This window comes from Acipenser ruthenus, chromosome 3 (assembly GCF_902713425.1).
Source record: "Acipenser ruthenus chromosome 3, fAciRut3.2 maternal haplotype, whole genome shotgun sequence".
NCBI classification, from domain to species: domain Eukaryota; kingdom Metazoa; phylum Chordata; class Actinopteri; order Acipenseriformes; family Acipenseridae; genus Acipenser; species Acipenser ruthenus.
In genome coordinates this window covers 76,758-103,407 of record NC_081191.1, presented here as the reverse complement: position 1 = coordinate 103,407, position 26,650 = coordinate 76,758, and the positions used below count along the sequence as shown (strand labels likewise).

General features: G+C 41.1%; 1 protein-coding gene across 2 annotated transcripts; it reads right to left on the bottom strand.

Annotated features, from left to right (window-relative positions):
- Window positions 1–321: 321 nt before the first annotated feature.
- Window positions 322–20,386, bottom strand: LOC131708044 (uncharacterized). Of its 2 annotated transcripts, none has more exons than XM_059009942.1 (3): window positions 19,859–20,386; window positions 6,185–7,692; window positions 322–1,002 (listed from the first exon to the last, which is right to left on the bottom strand). In XM_059009942.1, exons 1-3 carry the CDS (start codon window positions 19,914–19,916, stop codon window positions 412–414), a joined length of 2,157 nt encoding a protein of 718 aa, XP_058865925.1. In that variant the 5' UTR covers window positions 19,917–20,386; the 3' UTR covers window positions 322–411. The 2 variants fall into 2 exon arrangements, with proteins under 2 accessions (XP_058865925.1, XP_058865931.1); XM_059009948.1 differs by lacking the exon at window positions 19,859–20,386 and having other exon boundaries at window positions 6,185–7,012; window positions 7,099–7,150.
- Between the last annotated feature and the right edge of the window lie 6,264 nt (window positions 20,387–26,650).

Below are 26,650 nucleotides of genomic sequence, written 5' to 3'. Positions count from 1 at the left end.
TGTAAAGCACAGTGACATTCACACCGTGTGAAAGCACACTAAACTGCCAAACTGCTATGCAAATTTACAATGGAAAACGTTAATGATTATTTTTCACAGAAGGACTGTTTTTTTTTTCTTTTTTTAAATGACCTGTGAACCGTGTTTTGAGCTGTTTTAATAAAAACTACTTTTTCGTACCGCAGACCTGCAGTGATAATGAACACAGAAGGAAATGCATATACTTATTATTGCAAGTTGTTAAACTTCCCTAAGCAGATAGATCATGTGAAAGAAATCTACTGGTGTTACTGAAAAAAAAAAGCCATTATACACTCAGACTATATAGAAGGGTTATATTCTGTTTGTACCAAAATTCTGGTACAAAATGGACACATTTCTGAAGTATAAAATCCACACAAATGTCATGCTCTAATATATAAAGAGATTTGTTTTGGTCAGGGAGATGCAGTTTCCTCTGTGCCTTTGATTAGGAGTATGGCTGTAGCAGGTTCCTTCCTGAAGCCTGGCTATGTTGTCATTTCTTCTGTCTCTATGGCACACATGCTGATGGGCTTTGGGCTTCTCCTTGTACCTTTGCTGCTCCTCTCTAACCCTCTGCTGGGTCTGATTGGATCTCCTATCCTCATCCCATCTACCCCTGTTTAGTTCGATCATCTTGAAGAGGTCGGTGAGCCGCTCTCTTTCTATCGGCTCTGCATCCCTCACTGCCCTCCTCTCAAACACACCTGTGATCTCCTTCACCTGGTCCGTCGCACTTATCTTCTGGGTGAGCCACTGCAAAGAGGTCACAGGCTGCGGCACACTCAGCTGGACCCCGGACCGCCCCCTGCTCATTGGAGTAGTGGTGTGTGGGTGGTATCGGTAATGCCTGGGCTGGTGCTGGTGTTGGTGCAGGGAATGGGAGCCTTGCTGGCCCTTTTTGCAGTTACTGCAAAAGCACACACCTTCTGGAATATCCTGTAGATCAAGTTCACTGCAGCTAGCATCCTTGGGCATGTTCTGCATTCCCGACAATAAAAAAAGAACAGAAAAAAGGTAAGGTGTATGTATGACTCCAGTTTCTCTAGAAGTATTGAGCCACCCTTACTAAGTGGGTGGTGCTTGTCAGTAGGACATCTGTAGAGATTACAAAGAACCCAAGAATCTGCACAGCCCCACTGTATATTACTTTAAAAAACACTTCACAAAATTTTGATATTACAAAATACAAAATATTTTAAAGATGGAAGTAAAGTGATCTATATATTGACTTAGGTAAGATGGGTTTAGCTACAGTATATTTTTATTGATATCTTATTTATAGAAAAATGTGAAAAGAAAATCTGTCATGGATTCCTGTAACTAAACATTAAAGGCCACGTTTTTAGTATAAAGTATAAATATGGTCAGTATTTGTCCAGTGTGTGGAAGCCTGAACCTCCCTGCTTTCAAAGCACAATTGCACTGTGCAGGTATCCTTTGTTAGGTAGCAATCAGCAACGATATTGCAAATGCTTTTCCAATGAATATTTCTGTAGAATGGATTAGCAGCAGTAATTCTGACTGTGAAATCAGACTGTGGTGCCCCTTTTATTTCAATGGAAAATCTGATATCACAGACAGAAAGCCACCGGGAGACCGAAGAGGGTCGAAACAGCTGGATTCATGTAGGCAGGGACAGGGAAAAAAAGAAACTTTGTCAAACACAACCACCAGAAATCAAAATGTCAAACTAATTTAGATGATCAAAACAAACATCAAGAGAATGAAAGGAACAACATCCAGATCCCCGTAAACCGTGACGGCCAGCAGGCAAAAAAAAAAAGGGAGGTCATGATTGTCGGGGACTCCATATTGAGAAACACAGCAAGTTCAGTTTGCAGTCTGGACCCCCTTAATACAACAGTGTGCTGCCTTCCAGGGGCCTTTATCACACACATCTCTGAGAACATAGACAGGCTCCTACAACGAACAGGAGATGACCCGGCCGTAGTTGTCCACATCGGTACAAACAACGTTAGAAGAGACCGACCAAAATCCCTGCAAAACAAATTCAGAGACCTAGGAAGGAAATTAAAAGATGACCAAATTGCGGTATTTTCTGGGATACTGCCGCCACCTTGTAAAGGACCATATGGACAGCTGGACATAAATAATCTAAACACATAGCTGAAAACTTGGTGCACACAGGAAGGCTTCACCTTCTTTGAACATTGGACCACATTCTACAACAAATACTATATAGGCGGGATGGACTGCACTTAAATAAAAAGGGAACCAATGTACTCTGAGAAAGGATCCTCGAGGAGGTTCAGAAGCAGACGAGAGACTACATCAAAACAAGGGCAACAACTCAGGTAAGATAGCCATTAAATGTATTTATCTAAATGCTAGAAGTCTCAAAAACAAAATGTTTGAACGTGAAGCTACTGCACTAACAAGTAACTACGATGTAATAGGTGTTACAGAAACTTGGTTATCTGAGATTGATGGAGACGAATATAATACTCGTGGGTATACACTGTATAGGAAAAAGACAGGCCGGATAGAAGAGGTGAAGGGGTAGCAATATACATAAAAAATAGTCTTGAAGCCCAGGTGTTAAATCTGGAAAAAAACAACGCAGAATCAATATGGGTCAGAATAATGGACAAAATTTAAAAGGGCATAATAATAGGGGCATGCTATAGACTGCCAAATTCAGACACCGAGCAAAATAATCTGTTATACAAGGACATTAGAAATGCATGCATCAAAGGAGAAGTTATATTAATGGGAGATTTCAACTTCCCCCCATATAAAACGGGACAACAACCGAAATTGAAATGGTGGAAATGACAAATGACTGCTTCCTAACGCAATTTGTCAAGGCACTGACTAGAGGGGAGGCATGTCTTGATTTAGTCTTTTCAAATAACGAAGACAGAATAACTAAAACAGAGGTCAGAGAACCATTGCCAAACTCGGATCACAACATGGTCTCATTTGAAGTGCTTTTTAAAACCCCAAAAGTTACGACCTAAAGCTAAGGTTTACAATTTTAAAAAGGCAAACTATGAAGGACTGAAACAGAGACTAACAGAAGTAGATTGGAGTAAAATAGAGAAAACATCCACAGAAAAAGGATGGCTATTTTTTTTGTAATACTAGAGGCGCAAACAATTACATCCCAAAAGTAGACCAATCTAAATCTAAAACAAAATGGCCAAAATGGTTTTACTCTTTGCAACATCATCAAAAAGACGTCAAGCACAGGTCTCTACTCGTTTTTTCTCCAGAAAAAGATGAGAAAACCTTTCAGTGGCCAAGTGAGACCAATAGAAGCCATATAAAAGGCGGATCTGAGCAATACACAGACCGCTCACCACGCACATAAACAAAAACAAGATAGCTGCTTCAGCATCCAGCGCTCAAAGAATGTTACAGACACTTGCAGAGCTTTTTGAGATGTTACAGTAATAAAATAATGACTTGGAATGCATTATTTGGTGATAAAACGAGTGATCAGGAGATGATTTATCAGTATGCATGACTAGGAAGAGGTATGTGATAAATACAGGGAACAAGGGGTGGGGCGGTGCTGGAGATGCAGTACTGAGTGTCCTGTTGATATGCAGTGCTTTTTAAACCTGTTTTACTGTGAATAAAATTACTTTTAAACAGCGTGTGTGAAATAAACAGTGCGTGTGAAAATAAATTGGACCTGACGCGCCTGACAGCCGCTAAATAAATAGACCGCAAAGGGTTTAGATCAATGAAAAAAAATATTCAGAGAAAAAAGGCACTTTAGAGAGCGTTTAAAAAGGACCAAGAAAAAAGTACACAGGAAGAGTACTTGGCACTGCAAACGCAAGTCAAAAAGGATGTTAGAAAGGCCAAGAGAGAGATAGAAATGAGTATTGTTAAGGGGCTAAAGCCAATTACAAAAAGTTTCCAATATCATAACAGAAAGAGCACATTCAAAGAGGAGGTTAAATGTCTAAGAGATACAAATGGCAAAATCATAGAGGACAAAAAAAATAGCAAATATATTAAATGATTACTTTCACAAGTTTTTACAAAAGGAGGATACGGACAACATGCCCCACATGTCGACCTGTCCCTATCCAGTTTTAAATAACATTAGCATAACAGAGGCAGAAGTGTTAAAGGGACTAGGAGCTCTTAAAATAAACAAATCCCCTGGGCCGGATGAGATCCTCCCAATAGTACTCAAAGAAATGAAAGAAGTTATTTACAAACCGCTAACCAAGATCATGCAACAGTCTCTTGACACAGGGGCTGTACTGACAGACTGGAGAATTGCAAACGTAATACCGATCCACAAAAAGGGAGACAAAACTGAACCAGGTAACTACAGACCAATAAGCCTGACTTCTATTATATCTAAACGTATGGAAACTATAATAAGATCCAAAATGGAAAATTACCTATATGGTAACAATATCCTAGGAGACAGTCAGCATGGTTTTAAGAAAGGGAGATCGTGTCTAACTAACCTGCTTGATTTTTTTTTGAGGATGCAACATCAACAATGGATAATTGCAAAGCATACGACATGGTTTATTTAGATTTCCAGAAAGCTTTTGACAAAGTCCGCATAAAAGATTCTCAAACTGAATGCAGTAGGGATTCAAGGAAATGCATGCACATGGATTAAGGAGTGGTTAACATGTAGAAAACAAAGTAAATGATTAGAGGAAAAACATCAAAAGGTAACCAGTGGTATACCACAGGGATCAGTATTAGGTCCTCTGCTATTCCTAATCTACATTAATGATTTAGATTCTGGTATAGTAAGCAAACTTGTTAAATTTGCGGACGACGCAAAAACAGGATGGTTTTAGGAAAGGGAGATCGTGTCTAACTAACCTGCTTGATTTTTTTGAGGATGCAACATCGACAATGGATGATTGCAAAGCATACGACATCGTTTCTTTAGATTTCCAGAAAGCTTTTGACAAAGTCCCGCATAAAAGATTAATTCTCAAACTGAACGCAGTAGGGATTCAAGGAAATGCATGCACATGGATTAGGGAGTGGTTAACAGGTAGAAAACAGAAAGTACTGATTAGAGGAGAAACCTCAAAATGAAGCGAGGTAACCAGTGGTGTACCACAGGGATCAGTATTAGGTCCTCTGCTATTCCTAATCTACATTAATGATTTAGATTCTGGTATAGTAAGCAAACTTGTTCAATTTGCAGACGACACAAAAATAGGAGGAGTGGCAAACACTGTTGAAGCAGCAAAGGTCATCCAAAATGATCTAGTCAGCATTCAGAACTGGGCAGACACATGGTAAATTACATTTAATAGAGAAAAGTGTAAGGTACTGCACACAGGCAATAAAAATGTGCATTATAAATACCATATGGGAGAGACTGAAATTGAATATGGGCTGAATGGCCTCCTCTCGTTTGTAAACTTTCTGAAGAAGGAATCTATGAAAAAGACCTAGGAGTTTATGTTGACTCAGAAATGTCTTCATCTAGACAATGTGGGACAGCTATAAAAAAAAGGCCAATATGATGCTCAGATATATAGTGAAAAGTGTTGAATTTAAATCAAGGGAAGTTATGTTAAAACTTTACAATGCATTAGTAAGACCTCATCTAGAATATTGTGTCCAGCTCTGGTCACCTCACTACAAAAAGGATATTGCTGCTCTAGAAAGAGTGCAAAGAAGAGCTACCAGAATTATTCCTGGTTTAAAAGGCATGTCATATGTAGACAGGCTAAAAGAATTGAATCTATTCAGTGTTGAACAAAGAAGACTACGCGGCGATCTGATTCAAGCTTTCAAAATTCTAAAAAGTATTGACAATATCAACCCAGGGGACTTCTTCAACCTGAAAAAAAACAAGGACAAGGGGTCACACATGGAGATTAGATAAAGGGGCATTCAAAACAGAAAATAGGAGGCACTTTTTACACAGAGAATTGTGGGAGTCTGGAACCAACTCCCCAGTAATAATGTTGAAGCTGACACCCTGGGATCCTTCAAGAAGCTGCTTGATGAGATTCTGGGATCAATAAGCTACTAACAACCAAACGAGCAAGATGGGCCGAATGGCCTCCTCTCGTTTGTAAACTTTCTTATGTTCTTATATGCATCAAAACTGTCATGGATAAGGATACGGGGGACATTTCAAATACAGCTATTTGCTCTGTTGGAATTTAGCATTGAAGTAAAGCCTTACCTCTCGATATTGGGAGTCTCTCTCAGCCTGAGGAATCACACTGATCCAACTCCTGCTTGCCTTTGGGCAATTGTAGTGTTGGTATCCATACTCCTCCTGGCTTTCCCTTAGGTTCTGATAACTCTTCCTCGGTGCCTCTCGTGATCGCCCCCTCTTCTTGTCTAGGGTGTGGCAGGTTTCACATGCACATGCCTGCTTCAGGCCCTTGTGACAACTTGTGTACTTATTGGATGACCTGTTCCTTCTTGAATCCTCGCTGGCACACTTCTCCATCCACCTCTGCACCTGAAGGTCCTTCTCTTTAGACCTCTTCATGCTCCTCTTGCCTTTCTCTGCCTTCCGCTGGTGTCGATCATCGATACACCACTTTCTGGAAAAGCTGCCCAAATGCTCTGCCAGGTTACAGGCCTTACAGACCTCCATGTGCTTCTCCTGGGGTCCAGTCCTGGCATTGCTCCTTTCATGCTGGGCATCGACAGGTAACTCCAGCTGCTCACTCTTCCAGACCTTCCTTCTTCCTTGAACCTCTGCTGTCCATTCCCTCGGGACGTCCTGCTCTCGACAGTATCTCCTCTCCCCTGACCTCTTACCCTTTGCTTTGCTCTTGTCCTTTACTCTCGAATTGAGGGCCATTTGCTTCCCTTTCTCCCTGGACACAATGTGCCTCTGCTCCCGTTCCTGCTGGCGCTTGCTGGTCTGTATCTGCTTCTCAAACTGCGCCTGCAGATGCTGCACATGCTGAGTCCTGTCCATCATCATGCGGATCCTTTCCAGGGAGGGGGAGCGAGCCAGGTTGTTGGGGGCTACCGGAAAGCAACGACTGGCTTTCTGTTTGAGAGAACAAGAGGAATGAGCAGGAGGACAATAAGGTGCAGACTTGTCTTCAAAGGCTTTGTCCACATTCTCATACAAACCTGTCTCATTGTCGTAGCTGTTGGCTGGGTCTGGGGAGTGGCTTGCTGCCTTGAGCTTTCTGTTAAAAAACTTTTCCAGCTTCACTGTTGCGTTAGACTTGAAGTTGGACGAGCAATCGAGGCAAGTCCTACTGTAATTTCTCTCTTTGTGCGTTGTGCTGTAGTGCTCCAGAATGTGCTGGACTTCAGGGCGAGTAGTATTCTGCAATGCTGTATCATTATCTTCTGTTAGGAAAGCCTGGGGAGGGACCTGCAGCATGGCCTTCAGGTCTTCTTCTACAGACTGGTAACTGCTGGACATGGGGGCCCTTGACCTGCAAGTGTGGATGCTACAGCTGTCAGAGGAGTGGGACTGGAAAGTGTCTGATTGAGCTGCTGGGCCAGGCACCTGTTCCATCTCATCATACTGTACGTAGCAGACCACCTCCTCCTCCTCCTCCTCCTCTACATCACGCTCTTCCTGCGTTTCCTCGTATCTTGTTTGCTGCTGAGACCTGGCTGGGAATCTCTGCACATCCCCATCCCTTCCTATGAATCCTGGGACAGGCAGAGGCTCACCACGGCTGTACACTTCAAAGCTGTGAATGGACATATCTGAAAAATAATAAAACAGAGGTGATCTACCGGTGATGTTGATACACATAAAACAAAGTTACCATTTCTTACTGTATTTGTATTCGTGAGGGAGAATACGCACAGGGACGGGGCACTTTGCCACATTATTATTATTATTATTTATTTCTTAGCAGACGCCCTTATCCAGGGCGACTTACAATTGTTACAAGATATCACATTATTTTTACATACAGTTACCCATTTATACAGTTGGGTTTTTACTGGAGCAATCTAGGTAAAGTACCTTGCTTAAGGGTACAGCAGCAGTGTCCCCCACCTGGGATTAAACCCACGACCTTCCAGTCAAGAGTCCAGAGCCCTAACCACTACTCCACACTGCTGCTACATGCATACAGGACAGTGGTGTAGTCCTAAATCATAAAGTACTGAGAGAGAGAGAGAGAGAGAGAGAGAGAGAGAGAGAGAGAGAGAGAGAGAGAGAGAGAGAGAGAGAGAGAGAGAGAGAGAGAGAGAGAGAGAGAAGAGAGATTGCATACAGGACAGTGGTGTAGTCCTAAATCATAAAGTACTGAGAGAGAGAGAGACACTGAGATTGCATACAGGACAGTGGTGTAGTCCTAAATCATAAAGTACTGAGAGAGACACTGAGATTGCATACAGGACAGTGGTGTAGTCCTAAATCATAAAGTACTGAGAGAGACACTGAGACTGCATACAGGACAGTGGTGTAGTCCTAAATCATAAAGTACTGAGAGAGAGAGAGACACACTGAGATTGCATACAGGACAGTGGTGTAGTCCTAAATCATAAAGTACTGAGAGAGACACTGAGATTGCATACAGGACAGTAGTGTAGTCCTAAATCATAAAGTTAGACTACAGCACTGGACAGGCTCTGTTTCTAATTATTATTATTTATTTCTTAGCAGATGCCCTTATCCAGGGCGACTTACAATTGTTACAAGATATCACATTATTTTTACATACAATTACCCATTTATACAGTTGGGTTTTTACTGGAGGTAAAGTACCTTCCTCAAGGGCACAGCAGCAGTGTCCCCCACCGGGGATTGAACCCACGACCCTCCGGTCAGGAGTCCAGAGCCCTAACCACTACTCCACACTGCTGCCCGACTGAAACCAGACTGAAACAGTCCCTGTTAAGATTTGTGATTTTATTTGTTTATTAAAACATAAACTGTAATAAACATTTGGGGGAAACACAGACAGCAGTAAAAGTGTAACTTTTCACCAATTCTTTTAAAAAGTTACTTTCAAAAGAATGACTGAACTGTACTATGGAATGTTCCAGCTGATCATGTGTCTGTCTAATGAAAAAGAAAAGCAACTGATAATAATTAGCTACAATGTTTGGCTTCCACTTTCTTCAGACAGCACACTACAAATAGGCAGGTAAAGTGATACTGCTGTTTTAAGTTTGAATGTTATACTGTGACTTACAGATGAGTTTTCAGTGTATCAATTACTTTTCTTCATATTTTTATATATATATATATATTTTATATATATATATATATATATATATATATATATATATATATATATATATATATATATATATATATATATTGTAACAAACCAGGAGAGTACTCCCGTGTGTGACTCTCCTTTTGCTTCCACCGACTGGCACAGACACAAGGAATGTTCAGGTAAGTAATTCTTTATTTACAATATTTACACAAATTATCACTTTCTCTGGGTTGAGTAAAGCCCTGTACGGGTCACTAACTAGCTCACTTCTTCGTCCCTCACTAACTGATTCAGAAGTACCGAGTCCAGCAGGCCGAGGCCTTTGCAAGTCCTTTCCCTGTGGAGTATTCCTGCTACACAGGCAAGTATGGACCCGGTGCCCTCTGCTGGAGTCTCTCGGCCACACAGGCAAGAATCACGCAGCCTCCCTCTGCTGGAGTCTGGCTGCAACACAGGTAAGAAGAAGGAACGCCCTCTGCCGGAATGTCTCTGTAACAGGTCAGGACAACGCAGACTCCCTCTGCTGGAGCCTTGTCGTAACGCAGGTAGGAACGCAAAGACACCCTCTGCTGGAATGCCTCTGTAACACAGGTCAGGGTAACGCAGACTCCCTCTGCTGGAACTGGCTGAAACACAGACAAGAACAGAGAGATTCTCCTCCCCCTGTTGGAGTATCCTTGAACACAGGTGATAGGTAAGAACAACGTGGACACCCACAGCTGGAGTATCGCTGCAAGACTGGTAGTAATCCACAAGAATGCAAATGGAATTGTATCCTGGTTGTGGGGGTGAACCCCTGCAACCAATGTCCCAGTGCTTCACAGAAACACGGGGGTGTCCCAGAGTTCAAACACAATATCCTTGTTTGTTTACACCACTTGTGGAAACTGCAGTTCCTGTCTGTCCAATAAAAGCCACGTCCCAAAACTCCAGACCGTTGCCTCCATTCTTATTATTACAGTTCGCTAATTGTGCTGCGTCTTCATGCGCGCTTCCCTCTGAGTCCCGAGACAAACATACACCCATATACAAACGGCAGTTGTGACGGTCCCCAACCGTCACGGAAACTGCGGAATTGTTTTAAATTCGTCACCGGTAGACAGCGTCTCTTGTCCGGTATTTCATAAAAATAAATTAAACTTTAACAAAACAAAAGACTACCTCACAAAGAGGATAAACGCCCACAGTAAAACAAAATACAGCTTTACTCAAAACGAAACCAAACGTTCACTTTACCTTCCAATAACTCGTAATGCACTTTCAATTCTCTGAGCCCTGTTCAGCAGTACACACCGGCGGTGTTCCCCACGATCACCCCCTGTTGTACCGCTCCACTTCCCTTTATACCCAGAAACCCCACTTTCCTTATTAAAGCTAAGGTTCCTGGGTTGTATAGTTTTTCAAATGGCGTCGCCATTTCTTAAAGGCGACTCCGCTCTTTCTACAATATAATAATATATATTATATATATATATATATATATATATATATATATATATATATATATATATATAGTATACTTTGATTGAAATAAGAATTAATAAAATAACTACAGCGTTATTTTTACGAAAACAATCCAACCACAACCTGAGCATAAACTGTGGATTATACTTTTAGGTATTGGCTTGTACTGTGAGGGCTCTATGAAATCCGCGTTAGCGAGAACAAGGACAGAATCGCAACAGTCAGCACTGTACGAAAAAATGAAAAACCCCTTTGGCAGTAGCGCATGAAGCTTGAAACTGCACATTTGAACCAAACCTGTGTGTACAGATTCTGTACAGTGAGGGAAGGCTTCAGAGTAAGGCACACACACACACACACACACAATGAGAACGCATAGCTGTATATTTTTATTCAAAAAGCTTAGAAACGACAGAATGGCACCAGTTAAGAGCGAGTCAGTTTCCTAATGAATTCTATGAATCAGGTGGCTGATGTTCTGCAAATGCTGTCAACATACAATCGACTGGACTCAAAGATACGTGAAATAATAACCTCATATCACCTGAAGAATCGTGCCAAATATGACGAGAATCAGCGAGGTTCACATTCTCTACAGACAACAATTGAGACAGTATGAAATCTACAGATGCCAGACGGGAGTTTGTTGAAGATTTTGTTGCGGTCTGTGCTGAGGCCGATATCCTGCTGGAAAAAATAAAGCAGCTTCGATCTTTCCTCGTGAAACATTGCAGGAAGAGGGAGCTTTGCATGAAAATGAATCAGCACCAAGTCAGATTCACCTGCCCTGTGTTTATCAGCAGAACATGGAGGCAGTAATGAGACAGACATCCAAGACTGCAGTGTGCTAAATATTGTCATAGGAAAGTTTTTTTTTTTTCATATATATATATATATATATATATATATATATATATATATATATATATATTATATAACTATAATGATGGATGCTTAAGTACAGTGCCTTGCGAAAGTATTCGGCCCCCTTGAACTTTGCGTCCTTTTGCCACATTTCAGGCTTCAAACATAAAGATATGAAACTGTAATTTTTTGTGAAGAATCAACAACAAGTGGGACACAATCATGAAGTGGAACGAAATTTATTGGATATTTCAAACTTTTTTAACAAATAACTGAAAAATTGGGCGTGCAAAATTATTCAGCCCCTTTACTTTCAGTGCAGCAAACTCTCTCCAGAAGTTCAGTGAGGATCTCTGAATGATCCAATGTTGACCTAAATGACTAATGATGATAAATAGAATCCACCTGTGTGTAATCAAGTCTCCGTATAAATGCACCTGCACTGTGATAGTCTCAGAGGTCCGTTTAAAGCGCAGAGAGCATCATGAAGAACAAGGAACACACCAGGCAGGTCCGAGATACTGTTGTGGAGAAGTTTAAAGCCGGATTTGGATACAAAAAGATTTCCCAAGCTTTAAACATCCCAAGGAGCACTGTGCAAGCGATAATATTGAAATGGAAGGAGTATCAGACCACTGCAAATCTACCAAGACCTGGCCGTCCCTCTAAACTTTCAGCTCATACAAGGAGAAGACTGATCAGAGATGCAACCAAGAGGCCCATGATCACTCTGGATGAACTGCAGAGATCTACAGCTGAGGTGGGAGACTCTGTCCATAGGACAACAATCAGTCGTATACTGCACAAATCTGGCCTTTATGGAAGAGTGGCAAGAAGAAAGCCATTTCTTAAAGATATCCATAAAAAGTGTCGTTTACAGTTTGCCACAAGCCACCTGGGAGACACACCAAACATGTGGAAGAAGGTGCTCTGGTCAGATGAAACCAAAATCGAACTTTTTGGCAACAATGCAAAACGTTATGTTTGGCGTAAAAGCAACACAGCTCATCACCCTGAACACACCATCCCCACTGTCAAACATGGTGGTGGCAGCATCATGGTTTGGGCCTGCTTTTCTTCAGCAGGGACAGGGAAGATGGTTAAAATTGATGGGAAGATGGATGGAGCCAAATACAGGACCATTCTGGAAGAAAACCTGATGGAGTCTGCAAAAGACCTGAGACTGGGACGGAGATTTGTCTTCCAACAAGACAATGATCCAAAACATAAAGCAAAATCTACAATGGAATGGTTCACAAATAAACATATCCAGGTGTTAGAATGGCCAAGTCAAAGTCCAGACCTGAATCCAATCGAGAATCTGTGGAAAGACCTGAAAACTGCTGTTCACAAATGCTCTCCATCCAACCTCACTGAGCTCGAGCTGTTCTGCAAGGAGGAATGGGCAAAAATTTCAGTCTCTCGATGTGCAAAACTGATAAAGACATACCCCAAGCGTCTTACAGCTGTAATCGCAGCAAAAGGTGGCGCTACAAAGTATTAACTTAAGGGGGCTGAATAATTTTGCACGCCCAATTTTTCAGTTTTTTATTTGTTAAAAAAGTTTGAAATATCCAATAAATTTCGTTCCACTTCATGATTGTGTCCCACTTGTTGTTGATTCTTCACAAAAAATTACAGTTTCATATCTTTATGTTTGAAGCCTGAAATGTGGCAAAAGGTTGCAAAGTTCAAGGGGTCCGAATACTTTCGCAAGGCACTGTAGATGCTTTTCTATTAGAACTTGTGTGCACTGGCCTTTATGAAAAGGTTTGTTATGCATAGAAAATATGAACCACTTTTAGAACACAATTTAGAACACAAGAACATAAGAAATTCTAGAACGAGAAAAGGCCATTCGGTCCACCTATGCTCGCTCGCTTAATGCGAGTGTGGTCCGTTAACACTCTGGAGAGGAAAAACAAATAAACCCGAACTAAGTTAGGGGAAATGAAACCTCTGGGAATCTGTGGCAAAGCGGACCGCCCTTCCTCCAGGCAGCTAGCTAAAGGTCTTATTATGGTCACAGAGTGGGTTATATAGTATTGTTCATGTCAGCATCCAGTCTATTGAAGGATCTGATAGTCTCTGCTTCAACAACTGTGTCCGGCAGCCTGTCCCAATTTAAAGTGCAGACCATTATTTCAGTAAAAAAAAAAAAAAAAAAAAGTTTAGAATAGAACGGGCAGCAGTGTGGAGTAGTGGTTAGGGCTCTGGACTCTTGACCGGAGGGTTGTGGGTTCAATCCCCAGTGGGGGACACTGCTGCTGTACCCTTGAGCAAGGTACTTTACCTAGATTGCTCCAGTAAAAACCCAACTGTATAAATGGGTAATTGTATGTAAAAATAATGTGATATCTGTATAATGTGATATCTTGTAACAACTGTAAGTCGCCCTGGATAAGGGCGTCAGCTAAGAAATAAATAATAATAAATAAATAATAGAATAGCCTAAACAAAAATAACAAAGCATCACATTGAGATTCTGGTGCTATGCTATAACATGCTTGTTAACCCTTTACGGTCCATTTATTCAGCATGTCTCGGGTGCGTCAGGTCCAATTTATTTTAGACGCGCTGTTTAAAAGTATTTTTTTTCACAGTAAAACAGGTTTAAAAGGCACTGCATATCAACAGGACACTCAGTACTGCATCTCCAGCCCCGCCCCATCCCTTGTTCGCTGTATTTTTCACATACCTCTTCATAGTCGTGCATACTGATAAATCATCTCCTGATCACTCGTTTTATCACAAAACTCCTCAATAATGCGATCCAAGTCATTATTTTATTACTATAACATCTCAAAAAGCTCTGCAGGTGTCTGTGATATTCTTTGAGCGCTGGATGTAGAAGCAGCTATCTTGTTTGTTTATAGCCGTGTTATCTCTGTGGTGCCGAGGCTAAGGGTATTGCTCAGATCCGCCCCTTATTTTTTTATTTATTTATTTTTCCAGCTTTTCTCGGCTCCTATCAGTCTCACTCGGCCATTGAATGGTTTTCTCTGCTTTTTCCAGAGAATAAACGACGAGAGACCTGTGCTTGACGTCTTTTTGATGATGACATCGGACCGGAAAGGGAAAATTGTAATGTCAGACCTGGTCTGACATCGGACCGCAGAGGGTTAATCTAGCATTTTTATTTAATATGTATTAGGAAATGTAATTGTCTTGCAATGTACCTGTAATATTAAACATTAGTGAATTTTGAGGTTTTGTTTAATGAAATCCTCCAGGAACAAAAAAAAAAAAACCTGAGGTAGAAAAATAACAGAATAAATGATTTTAATTTTTTTTTTTTTAGGTGTTGAAGATCAGTACTACTGACTGTCATCTTCATGGAGAGCTGCAGTTAGTCCACAGTCTCACAAGCTGTTTGATTCAATGAATAGGAACCAGCTGAGCCTCAAGAATACAGAGAAGCACTGAAATGTGTACACGTAACATGTCTGTCCCATAATCAATCTGATAGGTGAGACATGGCAGCATTGGCACTTCTTTAGCGATGTGGCATTGTAGCAGGGCGATTATTAGTTAGTTTATTTAGCAGACGCCTTTATCCAAGGCGACTTACAGAGACTAGGGTGTGTGAACTATGCATCAGCTGCAGAGTCACTTACAACTACGTCTCACCCGAAAGACGGAGCACAAGGAGGTTAAGTGACTTGCTCAGGGTCACACAATGAGTCAGTGGCTGAGGTGGGATTTGAACCGGGGACCTCCTGGTTACAAGCCCTTTTCTTTAACCACTGGACCACACAGCCCGATTGCCCTGCACGTGTGTATTTAGTGTTGGTATAATTTGTATGGGGAAATGAGTTTATTGTGTATTGTTTTGGAGTTGATTTGTTTGATTGAATTATTGTTTTACAGACGGGCGCTCGATTGAGACTTGCTGCCTGCTAGGCTTGGTTGAGGGGAAGGGCAGCAAGTGATTGGCTGTGCTGGACATCAATCAGCAGGTGGGCAGGTCTTGACCAAGTGTCCGTTAGTTTAAAAACATCCGCGGGAGATGGCTCAGGGCGACTGCAACGCCATGCCAGAGGGGAGCTGCGTATACTCGGGAGGAGAAGGTCCGCTCTGCAGGAACGACCGCTACACAACCCTGAGACTGCAAGCGGTGCTTGTGAAGGCAATGCCCAGCCAAGGCCGTATGAAGCAGCAGGAGTCGTCGTATGAATACCGGCTCATCAGTAGGTTAGTTTAGGGGATAGTGATCCCATGTGATGTATAGCGAGGGTTACGTAGTGTAGCCGGTTCCTGGAGCGGGACGCCTTGTTTTAAGGCTAGCGCTCACCCTCTGGGGCGCCTTTTATTTGTAGTTTTTGTACTGTGTTTTATTTTGTACAGATTGGTGTATGTGTCCTCTGTGCGTTACCATGGCTGGTAACGTCATATGACCACCTTCACTTTCGTTTCTGTTTTGTATTAATAAATCCTGCGCGCCTGTGCCGGCGTTTCAGCTCCACCCCCAGTTGTCTCTCCGTACTTTATAAACAGCGGCTATCCACGCATGTGACGTAAGACCCTGTCAAATATGGTGTCGGAAGTGGATTCCGCTGCATCCTGCTGAAGCAAGGCTAGATCGCTATGGAGAGACATGGAGGAGCAAACCTCTGAAATTTTTTTGGGGGGACAAGGGTAGACTGCAGGTGACCCTCAGGGGCTGCTGTAACAGATGGATAGAGCCGCGAGATCCCGAACGTCAGAGAGGCCGAGGGAGGTCCGTCCCCGAGAGCTGCAGAAGGAGGAGTTCCAGTCCTGGAAGCTGGCGAGGGAGGAGCCGGAGAGACTGCCTGCCTGGAAGCCAGCGGGAGGAACTGCCTGCCGAGCATCAGCGAAGGGGGACCTGTCGTTCGTGGGAGATCGTCTCAGAAGGAGGCGGGGCAATCCTCCGGAGAGGAGCCCCGTGAAGGGACACTGGATTTAGGGGGCAAGCGGGGTTGAATGGGCGCCCCCTCATAGAAGCCCAGGGGTGAGAATAGTTGTTGTACATTAATTATTGGTAAATGTTAGTTGATTATTGGTAAATGATTTATGGTATGAATGATAGTTATTGATAATGTGAAATGATTATTGTAGTGATGTTAGTAATGATAATTATAGGAATGATAAATTATAAGTTTAAATGAAAATAGTAAATGATAAGTTAAATAGTGTAGTAATGATGATAAATTATAATGATAATGGTGAATGATGATAGTAAACTAGTGATGTGTATGGTGATGGTAATAATAAGGATGATTGCGGTTACATTACAAAAGTAATGACTAAAGCTAAGGTTTACAATTTTAGAAAAGCAAACTATGAAGGTTTGAAACAGAGACTAACAGAACTGGATTGGAGTAAATAGAGAAAACATCCACAGAAAAAGGATGGCTGTTTTTTAAAAATGTAGTACTAGAGGCGCAAAACAATTACATCCAAAAAGTAGACAAATCTAAATCTAAAACAAAATGGCCAAAATGGTTTAATGAATCAATTAAAAAAAATATTCAGCGAAAAAAGGCACTTTACAGAGCGTTTAAAAGGGACCAAAAACAAAGTACACAGAAAGAGTACTTGGAACTGCAAACACAAGTCAAAAAGGAAGTTAGAAAGGCCAAGAAAGAGATAAAATCAATATTGCTAAGGGGGCTAAAACCAATTCCAAAATGTTTTTCCAATATTATAACAGCAAGAGAACATTCAAAGAGGAGGTTAAATGTCTAAGAGACACAAATGGCAAAATCATAGATGAAGAAAAAAAAATAGCAAATATATTAAACGATTACTTTTGACAGGTTTTTACAAAGGAGGACACAGACAACATGCCCCACATGTCGACCTGTTCCTATCCAGTTTTAAATAACTTTAGCATAACAGAGGCAGAAGTGTTAAAGGGACTAGGAGCTCTTAAAATAAACAAATCCCCTGGGCCGGATGAGATCCTCCCAATAGTACTCAAAGAAATGAAAGAAGTTATTTACAAACCGCTAACCAAGATCATGCAACAGTCTCTTGACACAGGGGCTGTACTGACAGACTGGAGAACAGCAAACGTAATACCGATCCACAAAAAGGGAGACAAAACCGAACAAGGTAACTACAGACCAATAAGCTTGACTTCTATTATATGTAAACTTATGGAAAATTACCTATATGATAACAATATCCTGCGAGACAGTCAGCATGGTTTTTAGGAAAGGGAGATCGTGTCTAACTAACCTACTTGACTTTTGTGAGGATGCAACATTAAAAATGGATAATTGCAAAGCATACGACATGGTTTATTTAGATTTCCAGAAAGCTTTTGACAAAGTCCCGCATAAAAGATTAATTCTCAAACTGAACGCAGTAGGGATTCAAGGAAATGCATGCACATGGTAGGGAGTGGTTAACATGTAGAAAACAGAAAGTACTGATTAGAGGAGAAACCTCAAAATGGAGTGAGGTAACCAGTGGTGTACCACAGGGATCATCAGTGTTAGGTCCTCTGCTATTCCTAATCTACATTAATGATTTAGATTCTGGTATAGTAAGCAAACTCGTTAAATTTGCAGACGACACAAAAATAGGAGGAGTGGCAAACACTGTTGCAGCAGCAAAGGTCATTGAAAATGATCTAGACAGCATTCAGAACTGGGCAGACACATGGCAAATGACATTTAATAGAGAAAAGTGTAAAGTATTGCATGCGGGCAATAAAAATGTGCATTATAAATATCATATGGGAGATACTGAAATTGAAGAAGGGAACTATGAAAAAGACCTAGGAGTTTATGTTGACTCAGAAATGTCTTCATCTAGACAATGTGGGGAAGCTATAAAAAAAAGGCCAACAAGATGCTCGGATATATTGTGAGAAGTGTTGAATTTAAATCAAGGGAAGTAATGTTAAAACTTTACAATGCATTAGTAAGACCCAGAATATTGTGTTCAGTTCTGGTCACCTCGTTACAAAAAGGATATTACTGCTCTAGAAAGTGTGCAAAGAAGAGCAACCAGAATTATCCCTGGTTTAAAAGGCATGTCGTATGCAGACAGGCTAAAAGAATTGAATCTATTCAGTCTTGAACAAAGAAGACTACGCGGCGATCTGATTCAAACATTTAAAATCCTAAAAGGTAAAGACAATGTCTTCTTTGACCTGAAAAAAGAAACAAGGACCAGGGGTCATAAATTGAGTTTAGATAAAGGGGCATTCAGAACAGAAAATAGGAGGCACTTTTTTACACAGAGAATTGTGAGGGTCTGGAACCAACTCCCCAGTAATGTTGTTGAGCTGACACCCTAGGATCCTTCAAGAAGCTGCTTGATGAGATTCTGGGATCAATAAGCTACTAACAACCAAACGAGCAAGATGGGCTGAATGGCCTCCTCTCGTTTGTAAACTTTCTTATGTTCTTGTGTTCTTACGCTCACTTCTCAAATCGATCCACCAACCTTAAATTTATAGATTAAAGTCCAAGAGACCAATTGGTCGCCACTCAAAATCAGGACAAGATTTACTGTAGTCTTTTAAAAAAAGATTTCCTTCATTTCATTAGTTAAAACATGTTTTCCTAAACCGAGCAAACAAACAAAAAGGTATAGAGCTACGCGTTGTGACACAGCAGGTCATCATCAGGCTCACAATCATCACAGTTACAGCTGCAGTCACTTATATACGCACACTAATTCAATGAGAATTCAATTATAATCAAGTCATTTCGTAATTTACAGACGTGTCTACATTGTGCAATTTCCATTAGTTCTTAACAATTGAGACTTTCAACTGTAATCACTTATACATACATGATCAATTAAATAATTTAACTGTAAAATGAAGTTATTTGGTACTTTACATAATTATCCACATGGTATAATTGACATACTAAAAACAACACCATGGTTAATCTACTTCTAACTAATAATGCTAAACTATAATACAAATTTCTACCTCAGCAGATAGAGGGTGCAATCAACTTATTCAGAGATATTGTTTGTATATACATATATATATATGTGTGTGTATATGTATATATATATGTGTGTGTGTGTGTGTGTGTATCTATATATATGTGTGTGTATCTATATATATGTGTGTGTATCTATATATATGTGTGTGTATATATATATATATATATAAATATAAATACATAAAAAACATACACACACACAGTATATTCTCCACACAGGGTGGATTTTGCTGACAGAGAACCCATGGGAAACATAAACAATGCCCTCTCGGTCGCTGTTGCGAGTTATATTCAATCTAAAAGAGTAATTAGGAGTATTACGCACACAGGTATGTGTAGTTTATAATGTCTAACAACACTGCAATGAATCGCTTTTTATCTCGGTATCCTACAACTCGTATTATAAAAGGATGCTATATGCACACTTGCCTGCCAAATCATTTCTGTCAGCCCACCACCTCATGTCTGGTTCGGTCCTATGAGTCATAAATCCAGAGTCCGTATCCCACTTGTCTTCCTCTTCAGAGACAAGCTCGCGTGTTTTCGTCTTGTGACTGGAGGGCCGTCGGTCACAGCCATGTGACACTGCCGTTCATAATCTCCACACCTACCTATAAAACACTGGCTTGGCAAACAGTTAAGGTGAAACAGGAGCAGAAGTTCGCCGTCGTTGTTGTCACGTGAGATGAAGTAACTACATCAGCCGATGACGACACACAAGTGAGGAACAGTGAAACTCTTCCTTAGCGTGACGATGTAGGGTTCATGTTTTGGAAAAGCCGTTATTCACCGTAGATCTGCAAAATTAGAATTTTAAAAGCTTTATTTTTTTTTTGTAAATGAAACAGGAACATTTTAAATTTAGGTAGTATATCATGTTAAACGATATATCATAATGTACCCGTAAAACAAAACAAAACAAAAACATTTCTGTTTTCCCCGCATTGGCTGAAAATTGGTCGCAAACGTTTTTGAGTAACATGACGTCATAATGAGGGGTTGATCTGCATTTGGTCCTGTCGTTAATGATGTTAGTAGAAAAAAATAATATCAAACTGTTTTTTCTTTCTTTTTTTACTAACTTTCCGTACCGCCGTGGCTACACTATGGGTCATTGTCGTAGTTAAAGAAGAGTTGTAAATCGTACGCAACACGTTTACTGCTGTATGGACTATGGAGATCTCGCGGGGCTATGCAGTACTGAAAAGACAAAACGAGAGGCTGTCCGGTGAGAACAAAGAGCTGACAGTCATGGTGGCTTTAATGAAGGAAAACGTGGAGCTGTGGAGTAGAACAAGGGCACTGGCAGAGCAGAAGGCAGAGCGAGGGGCTCTATTCGTGGAGGAGGCTCGGTAGATATCAATCCGCGAGTCTGTAACATTGCAGCTTGACCATCGAGTGCATTTACATTACACCACTGCCGCTGTGTAAATGATATAACGAACACCGGCCGTGTACAGGGTGTAATTCACTGGACAACAGGACACGTTTGTGTTGAGTGACTGTTACACAGGCATGGCGAACATATTGTACAAGTCATTACTATTTACACTCCTAACCCTACCCATCAGCTAGTCATTATTAACAGCGATGGGAAACACAGGCATTTTCGTTTGCACTTCATCGGTTAAACATCTCCCATCGCTGGCATGTAGAAAGTCTTCTAGAGCCCCTTTCACACTGGCATGCTGTACCAGGTTCAAGCATTCTAGAGCCCCTTTCACACAGGCATGCTGTACCAGGGTCAAGCATTCTAGAGCCCCTTTCACACAGGCATGCTGTACCAGGGTCAAGCATCCTAGAGCCCCTTTCACACAGGCAAGCTGTACCAGGGTCAAGCATTCTAGAGCCCCTTTCACACTGGCATGCTGTACCAGGGTCAAGCATTCTAGAGCCCCTTTCACACTGGCATGCTGTACCAGGGTCAAGCATTCTAGAGCCCCTTTCACACAGGCATGCTGTACCAGGGTCAAGCATTCTAGATCCCCTTTCACACTGGCATGCTGTACCCGGGTCAAGCATTCTAGAGCCCCTTTCACACAGGCATGCTGTACCAGGGTCAAGCATTCTAGAGCCCCTTTCACACAGGCATGCTGTACCAGGGTCAAGCATTCTAGATCCCCTTTCACACTGGCATGCTGTACCAGGGTCAAGCATTTTGTCTCGCTCACAACCACTGGTCAATCGCGGGGACCTGGGTTAACTCGGGTTTCACACTGTGGGATTGTGACCTGGGTAGGAGTGCCAGTGTGAGAGGGGCTTGAGAATGGGCAGGTGGAAGTATTACATATCTCCACACATCCACATATCCACACTGGATATGTGGACTGTGACACCTTAAGTACTGTCTCTGATTACCCATATATATATATATATATATATATATATATATATATATATATATATATATATATATATATATACTTTAAATACTGCAGTCTGTACTTTAAACACTGCAGTGTGTACTTTTATGAAAAACTTTTTAGTTATAAAAAGTTACAATAACATCAGCAACAACTCCTATTTCTCCCAAAGCGCTCCACATACCAGGGCGTAGCCAGCCATAAAAACTCACTGAGGCACTTGCCTGTGCACCCTCCATTTATAACGGAAGAAAAAAGATATGAGGACAGTATTATATGTTGTTTATTTAAATACAAAGGTTTAGTTAACAGTTTTATTCTGAATAAGATACTATTATACAATTTTGAGTAGCGGAGGTTCTAAATTTGCAGGACCTGTGTGGTTTTGTACAGTGCGAATAAGTAGCTTAGTCTTTGCAACATTCAAATTCAATATAAAAGAAAATAAGAAATGCAGCATTGCCACAATATGTCTTGTAGATGCTATACTACTAATACACTGAGCAACACAAACCAGGCTTAATCTGCAAATGCACTGAGCAACACAAACCAGGCTTAATCTGCAAATGCACTGAGCAACACAAACCAGGATTAATCTGCAAATACACTGAGCAACAGAAACCAGGCTTAATCTGCAAATACACTGCAACACAAACCAGGCTTAATCTGCAAATACACTGCAACACAAACCAGGCTTAATCTGCAAATGCACTGCAGCACAAACCAGGCTTAATCAGCAAATACACTGAGCAACACAAACCAGGCTTAATCTGCAAATACACTGAGCAACACAAACCAGTCTTAATCTGCAAATACACTGCAACACAAACCATGCTTAATCTGCAAATACACTGCAACACAAACCATGCTTAATCTGCAAATACACTGAGCAACACAAACCAGGCTTAATCTGCAAATACACTGAGCAACACAAACCAGGCTTAATCTGCTTATTCTGGGGCATTGGAGTGGAAATCAGGTGCATCCCTCACACTTACAGGCCTATATTCTCCTTTGTGGGCAATTTGCAGGCATATTGCCCACTGAATAGTAAATGCATGTCAATCTGCAGGCGTGTTCTCACTGGATAGTAAATGCATGTCAATCTGCAGGCGTAGTTCTCACTGAATAGTAAATGCATGTCAATCCGCAGGCGTGTTCTCACTGGATAGTAAATGCATGTCAATCTGCAGACGTGTTCTCACTGAATAGTAAATGCATGTCAATCTGCAGACGTGTTCTCACTGAATAGTAAATGCATGTCAATCTGCAGACGTGTTCTCACTGAATAGTAAATGCATGTCAATCTGCAGACGTGTTCTCACTGGATAGTAAATGCATGTCAATCTGCAGGCGTGTTCTCACTGGATAGTAAATGCATGTCAATCTGCAGACGTGTTCTCACTGGATAGTAAATGCATGTCAATCTGCAGGCGTGTTCTCACTGGATAGTAAATGCATGTCAATCTGCAGGCGTAGTTCTCACTGAATAGTAAATGCATGTCAATCTGCAGGCGTGTTCTCACTGGATAGTAAATGCATGTCAATCTGCAGGCGTAGTTCTCACTGAATAGTAAATGCATGTCAATCTGCAGGCGTGTTCTCACTGGATAGTAAATGCATGTCAATATGTGGACAATCAGACCCAGTGTTGCTGACGAACAAATAGGCTTCATGTGAGTTCAAATTGAAAATAAAATTAGGGATTTGTGTGTCATGCTTATGAAAAGATAATGGCCTGAATATCAAAGTGTTTGATATTCAGGCCATTATCAGGCCATTGAGTGGGAGCGCTTTTGTGGTGGGTTTTGACTTTCCGATGGTTTTTTGTGTTCCAAGCAAAAATAAAAAAAAGGCCAGGAAGGATGAAAACAGTCGTAAAACCTCAGATCCGACGGTATGAGGAATGTGATGCAAATGAAAGGTGTACCTAATTAACAGTAGTTTCCATCTCACATGGTGCTGCCTGTTTTAAATCCTATTGGAGATGGGAACCTATTTCAAACAGGCTCCGTCGGCAAGGGCATTGAATCAAGTATATCACTCCCTTTGTGGAGCAAGAGATTATACTTTTAATAGGAATCATTTTACCAGTAAATGGGTGTTTGAAGGAATGACATTTCAAAGGTCTGTTACATTGAGCACGTGCTCCAGGTTTATAATTCCCATCTGGTATAGGTGTTAAGAGGACTTGTTGAGGAGAGGGAGGCAAATCAGTTTTAACCAGACGAGCCCTAAAATTCTGTCCTCTTTTAAAAACAACAAGAGGGGGATCCAAGAACAGATGTGTCAAATTGCTATCTGATTTTAAAATGTGCCAATATTTATGTAAAATTCCTTTCATTTGTTCAGAACATTTGGTATATTTAGTGGAAAAAATTACAGAATTGTGCTTTGTTTTAGTTTTAGCTTCTAAAAACGGTGTTCTTGATTTGTGAGCAATTTTTTGGGCAGCAACAGAGAGACATTTCTCCCTGAATCCCTGTTTCCGAAATCTATCTTTCATATCCATAAGGTTGGATGAAAAATCACAGTCTCGTTGACAAATGCGTTTAATTCTACAAAATTGGCTGTAGGGTAAACTATTTTTCAACAGAAGAGGATGGTAACTATCTGATGTCAATAAAGTATTACGATCAATAGGCTTTTTGTACAAATTAGTATATAATGTATTATTTTCCTTAATAATCCATAAATCTAAAAAGGTAATTTGTTTGAGATTATATTCTATAGTAAATCTTAAATGGGATCCTTCAAGAAGCTGCTTGATGAGATTCTGGGATCAATAAGCTACTAACAACTGTGGCAAAGTGGTAAGTGGTACGTGCAGGTGCAGGGGTGATGCAGTGCAGTAATGAAACACAGAGAGTTATAATCCAGTTCGGAACAGTCTTTAATTGTATCCAGGTCTGGTGACCAAACAATAATCCCCCGGCAATACACACCAATGTGTAGAGCACGGCAGGAAACAATAATAGCTGGTTTTGCAAACCAAATAATAGTACTATTATAGTACTATTATTATTATTATTATTATTATTATTATTATTATTATTATTATTATTATGTGTTAGCCGTCTAGTGAATTCACAAAACAAAAGACAATTACTAACAGCGACAAAAACAAACAAAACACTCACGAATACTGCTCACAAAAATACACAGGGGATCCTCCCGGTCCTTCCAGTTTCGTCTTTACTCTGAAACCCAAGCGAAGGAAAAGATTTACAATTCTCCAGCCCCCTTTATGCGATCATGCATGACCCCTTGGTAAACAATTACAGCTGACTCTATTGCCTGCAGCTGCTACCTCGTTTACCTTCCGGGTCAATACGTTCCTGCAACGGAGTCTTTCCTTTTTCCAGGCTGACTGATTTTCCGACCCAGGAAATGAACTGTCAGGCAAACCCGTCCAAAGCCTTTCCCTTACGCTGCTTAGCGCCCTCACAGGTCAGGAGGGAGATTTAAAACCAGAACTCATTATATTTCCATCACACAACCAAACGAGCAAGATGGGCCGAATGGCCTCCTCTCATTTGTAAACTTTCTTATGTTCTTATGTTCACAGCAAGAATTCAGATATTGGTGGAATGTTAAGAGCTCCTGAACACTCCTCTCCACAAATCAAAGATATTGTCTATATATAGTAAAATATTAGACAAAAAATTATTAATTTGCAGATCAAAAATAGACTGTTCGTTTAAATAGCCATGGCAGTTCCTTTAATTTGAAGAAAAAAATATGATTGAAAAACAAAATAATTATGAGAAAGTACAAATTCTGCCAACCTCAAAATGCATGAATTAGAAGGTAAAGGATCATCTCACTTCGCAATCCACCATCATGAGGAATATTTGTATACAGACTTTCAACATCAAATGTCACAAGAATAATCGACTCTGTAACATGTCTCAAAGGTTCAATATGAGAAATCACCTGTATCTTTAACATACGAAGGTAGTTGCTCAACAAAAGGATTAATAAATAAATCCACAATAGAGGAAAGAGTCGAAGTCACAGAGTCAATACCAGACACAATAGGGCGGCCTGGGGGATTAATAAGGGTTTTATGAATCTTTGGGATTCAAACATACTCCAAAATGTTAACAGCATTTATTGAGAAAGAACCCAATGCAGGACCACTCTCATTCTTTAGAGTCAAGCACCCTGAGAGATCCTGCATTGCCAGTATCACTCACAGCCCTGTCATTCTTTAGAGTCAAGCACCCTGAGGGCTCCTGCATTGCCAGTATCACTCACTGCCCTGGCGTTCTTTAGTCAAGCCCCCTGAGGGCTCCTGCATTGCCAGTATCACTCACAGCCCTGGCATTCTTTAGAGTCAAGCACCCTGAGGGCTCCTGCATTGCCAGTATCACTCACAGCCCTGGCGTTCTTTAGTCAAGCCCCCTGAGGGCTCCTGCATTCCCAGTATCACTCACAGCCCTGGCGTTCTTTAGAGTCAAGCCCCCTGAGGGCTCCTGCATTGACAGTATCACTCACAGCCCTGGCGTTCTTTAGAGTCAAGCCCCCTGAGGGCTCCTGCATTGCCAGTATCAATCACAGCCTGTCATTCTTTAGAGTCAAGCCCCCTGAGGGCTCCTGCATTGCCAGTATCACTCACAGCCCTGTCATTCTTTAGAGTCAAGCCCTCTGAGGGCTCCTGCATTGCCAGTATCACTCACAGCCAGTCATTCTTTAGAGCAGGGGTGTCAAACTCCAGTCCTCGAGGGCCGCAGGGTCTTCTGGTTTTCATTCCAACTTAAGCTCTAAAATTAACATAATTGATCTAATTATTTATTCAATTTGACATATTTAATATTTTTCAAGGTCTTTTACAGTTGATGGTTTTAAAAATGCA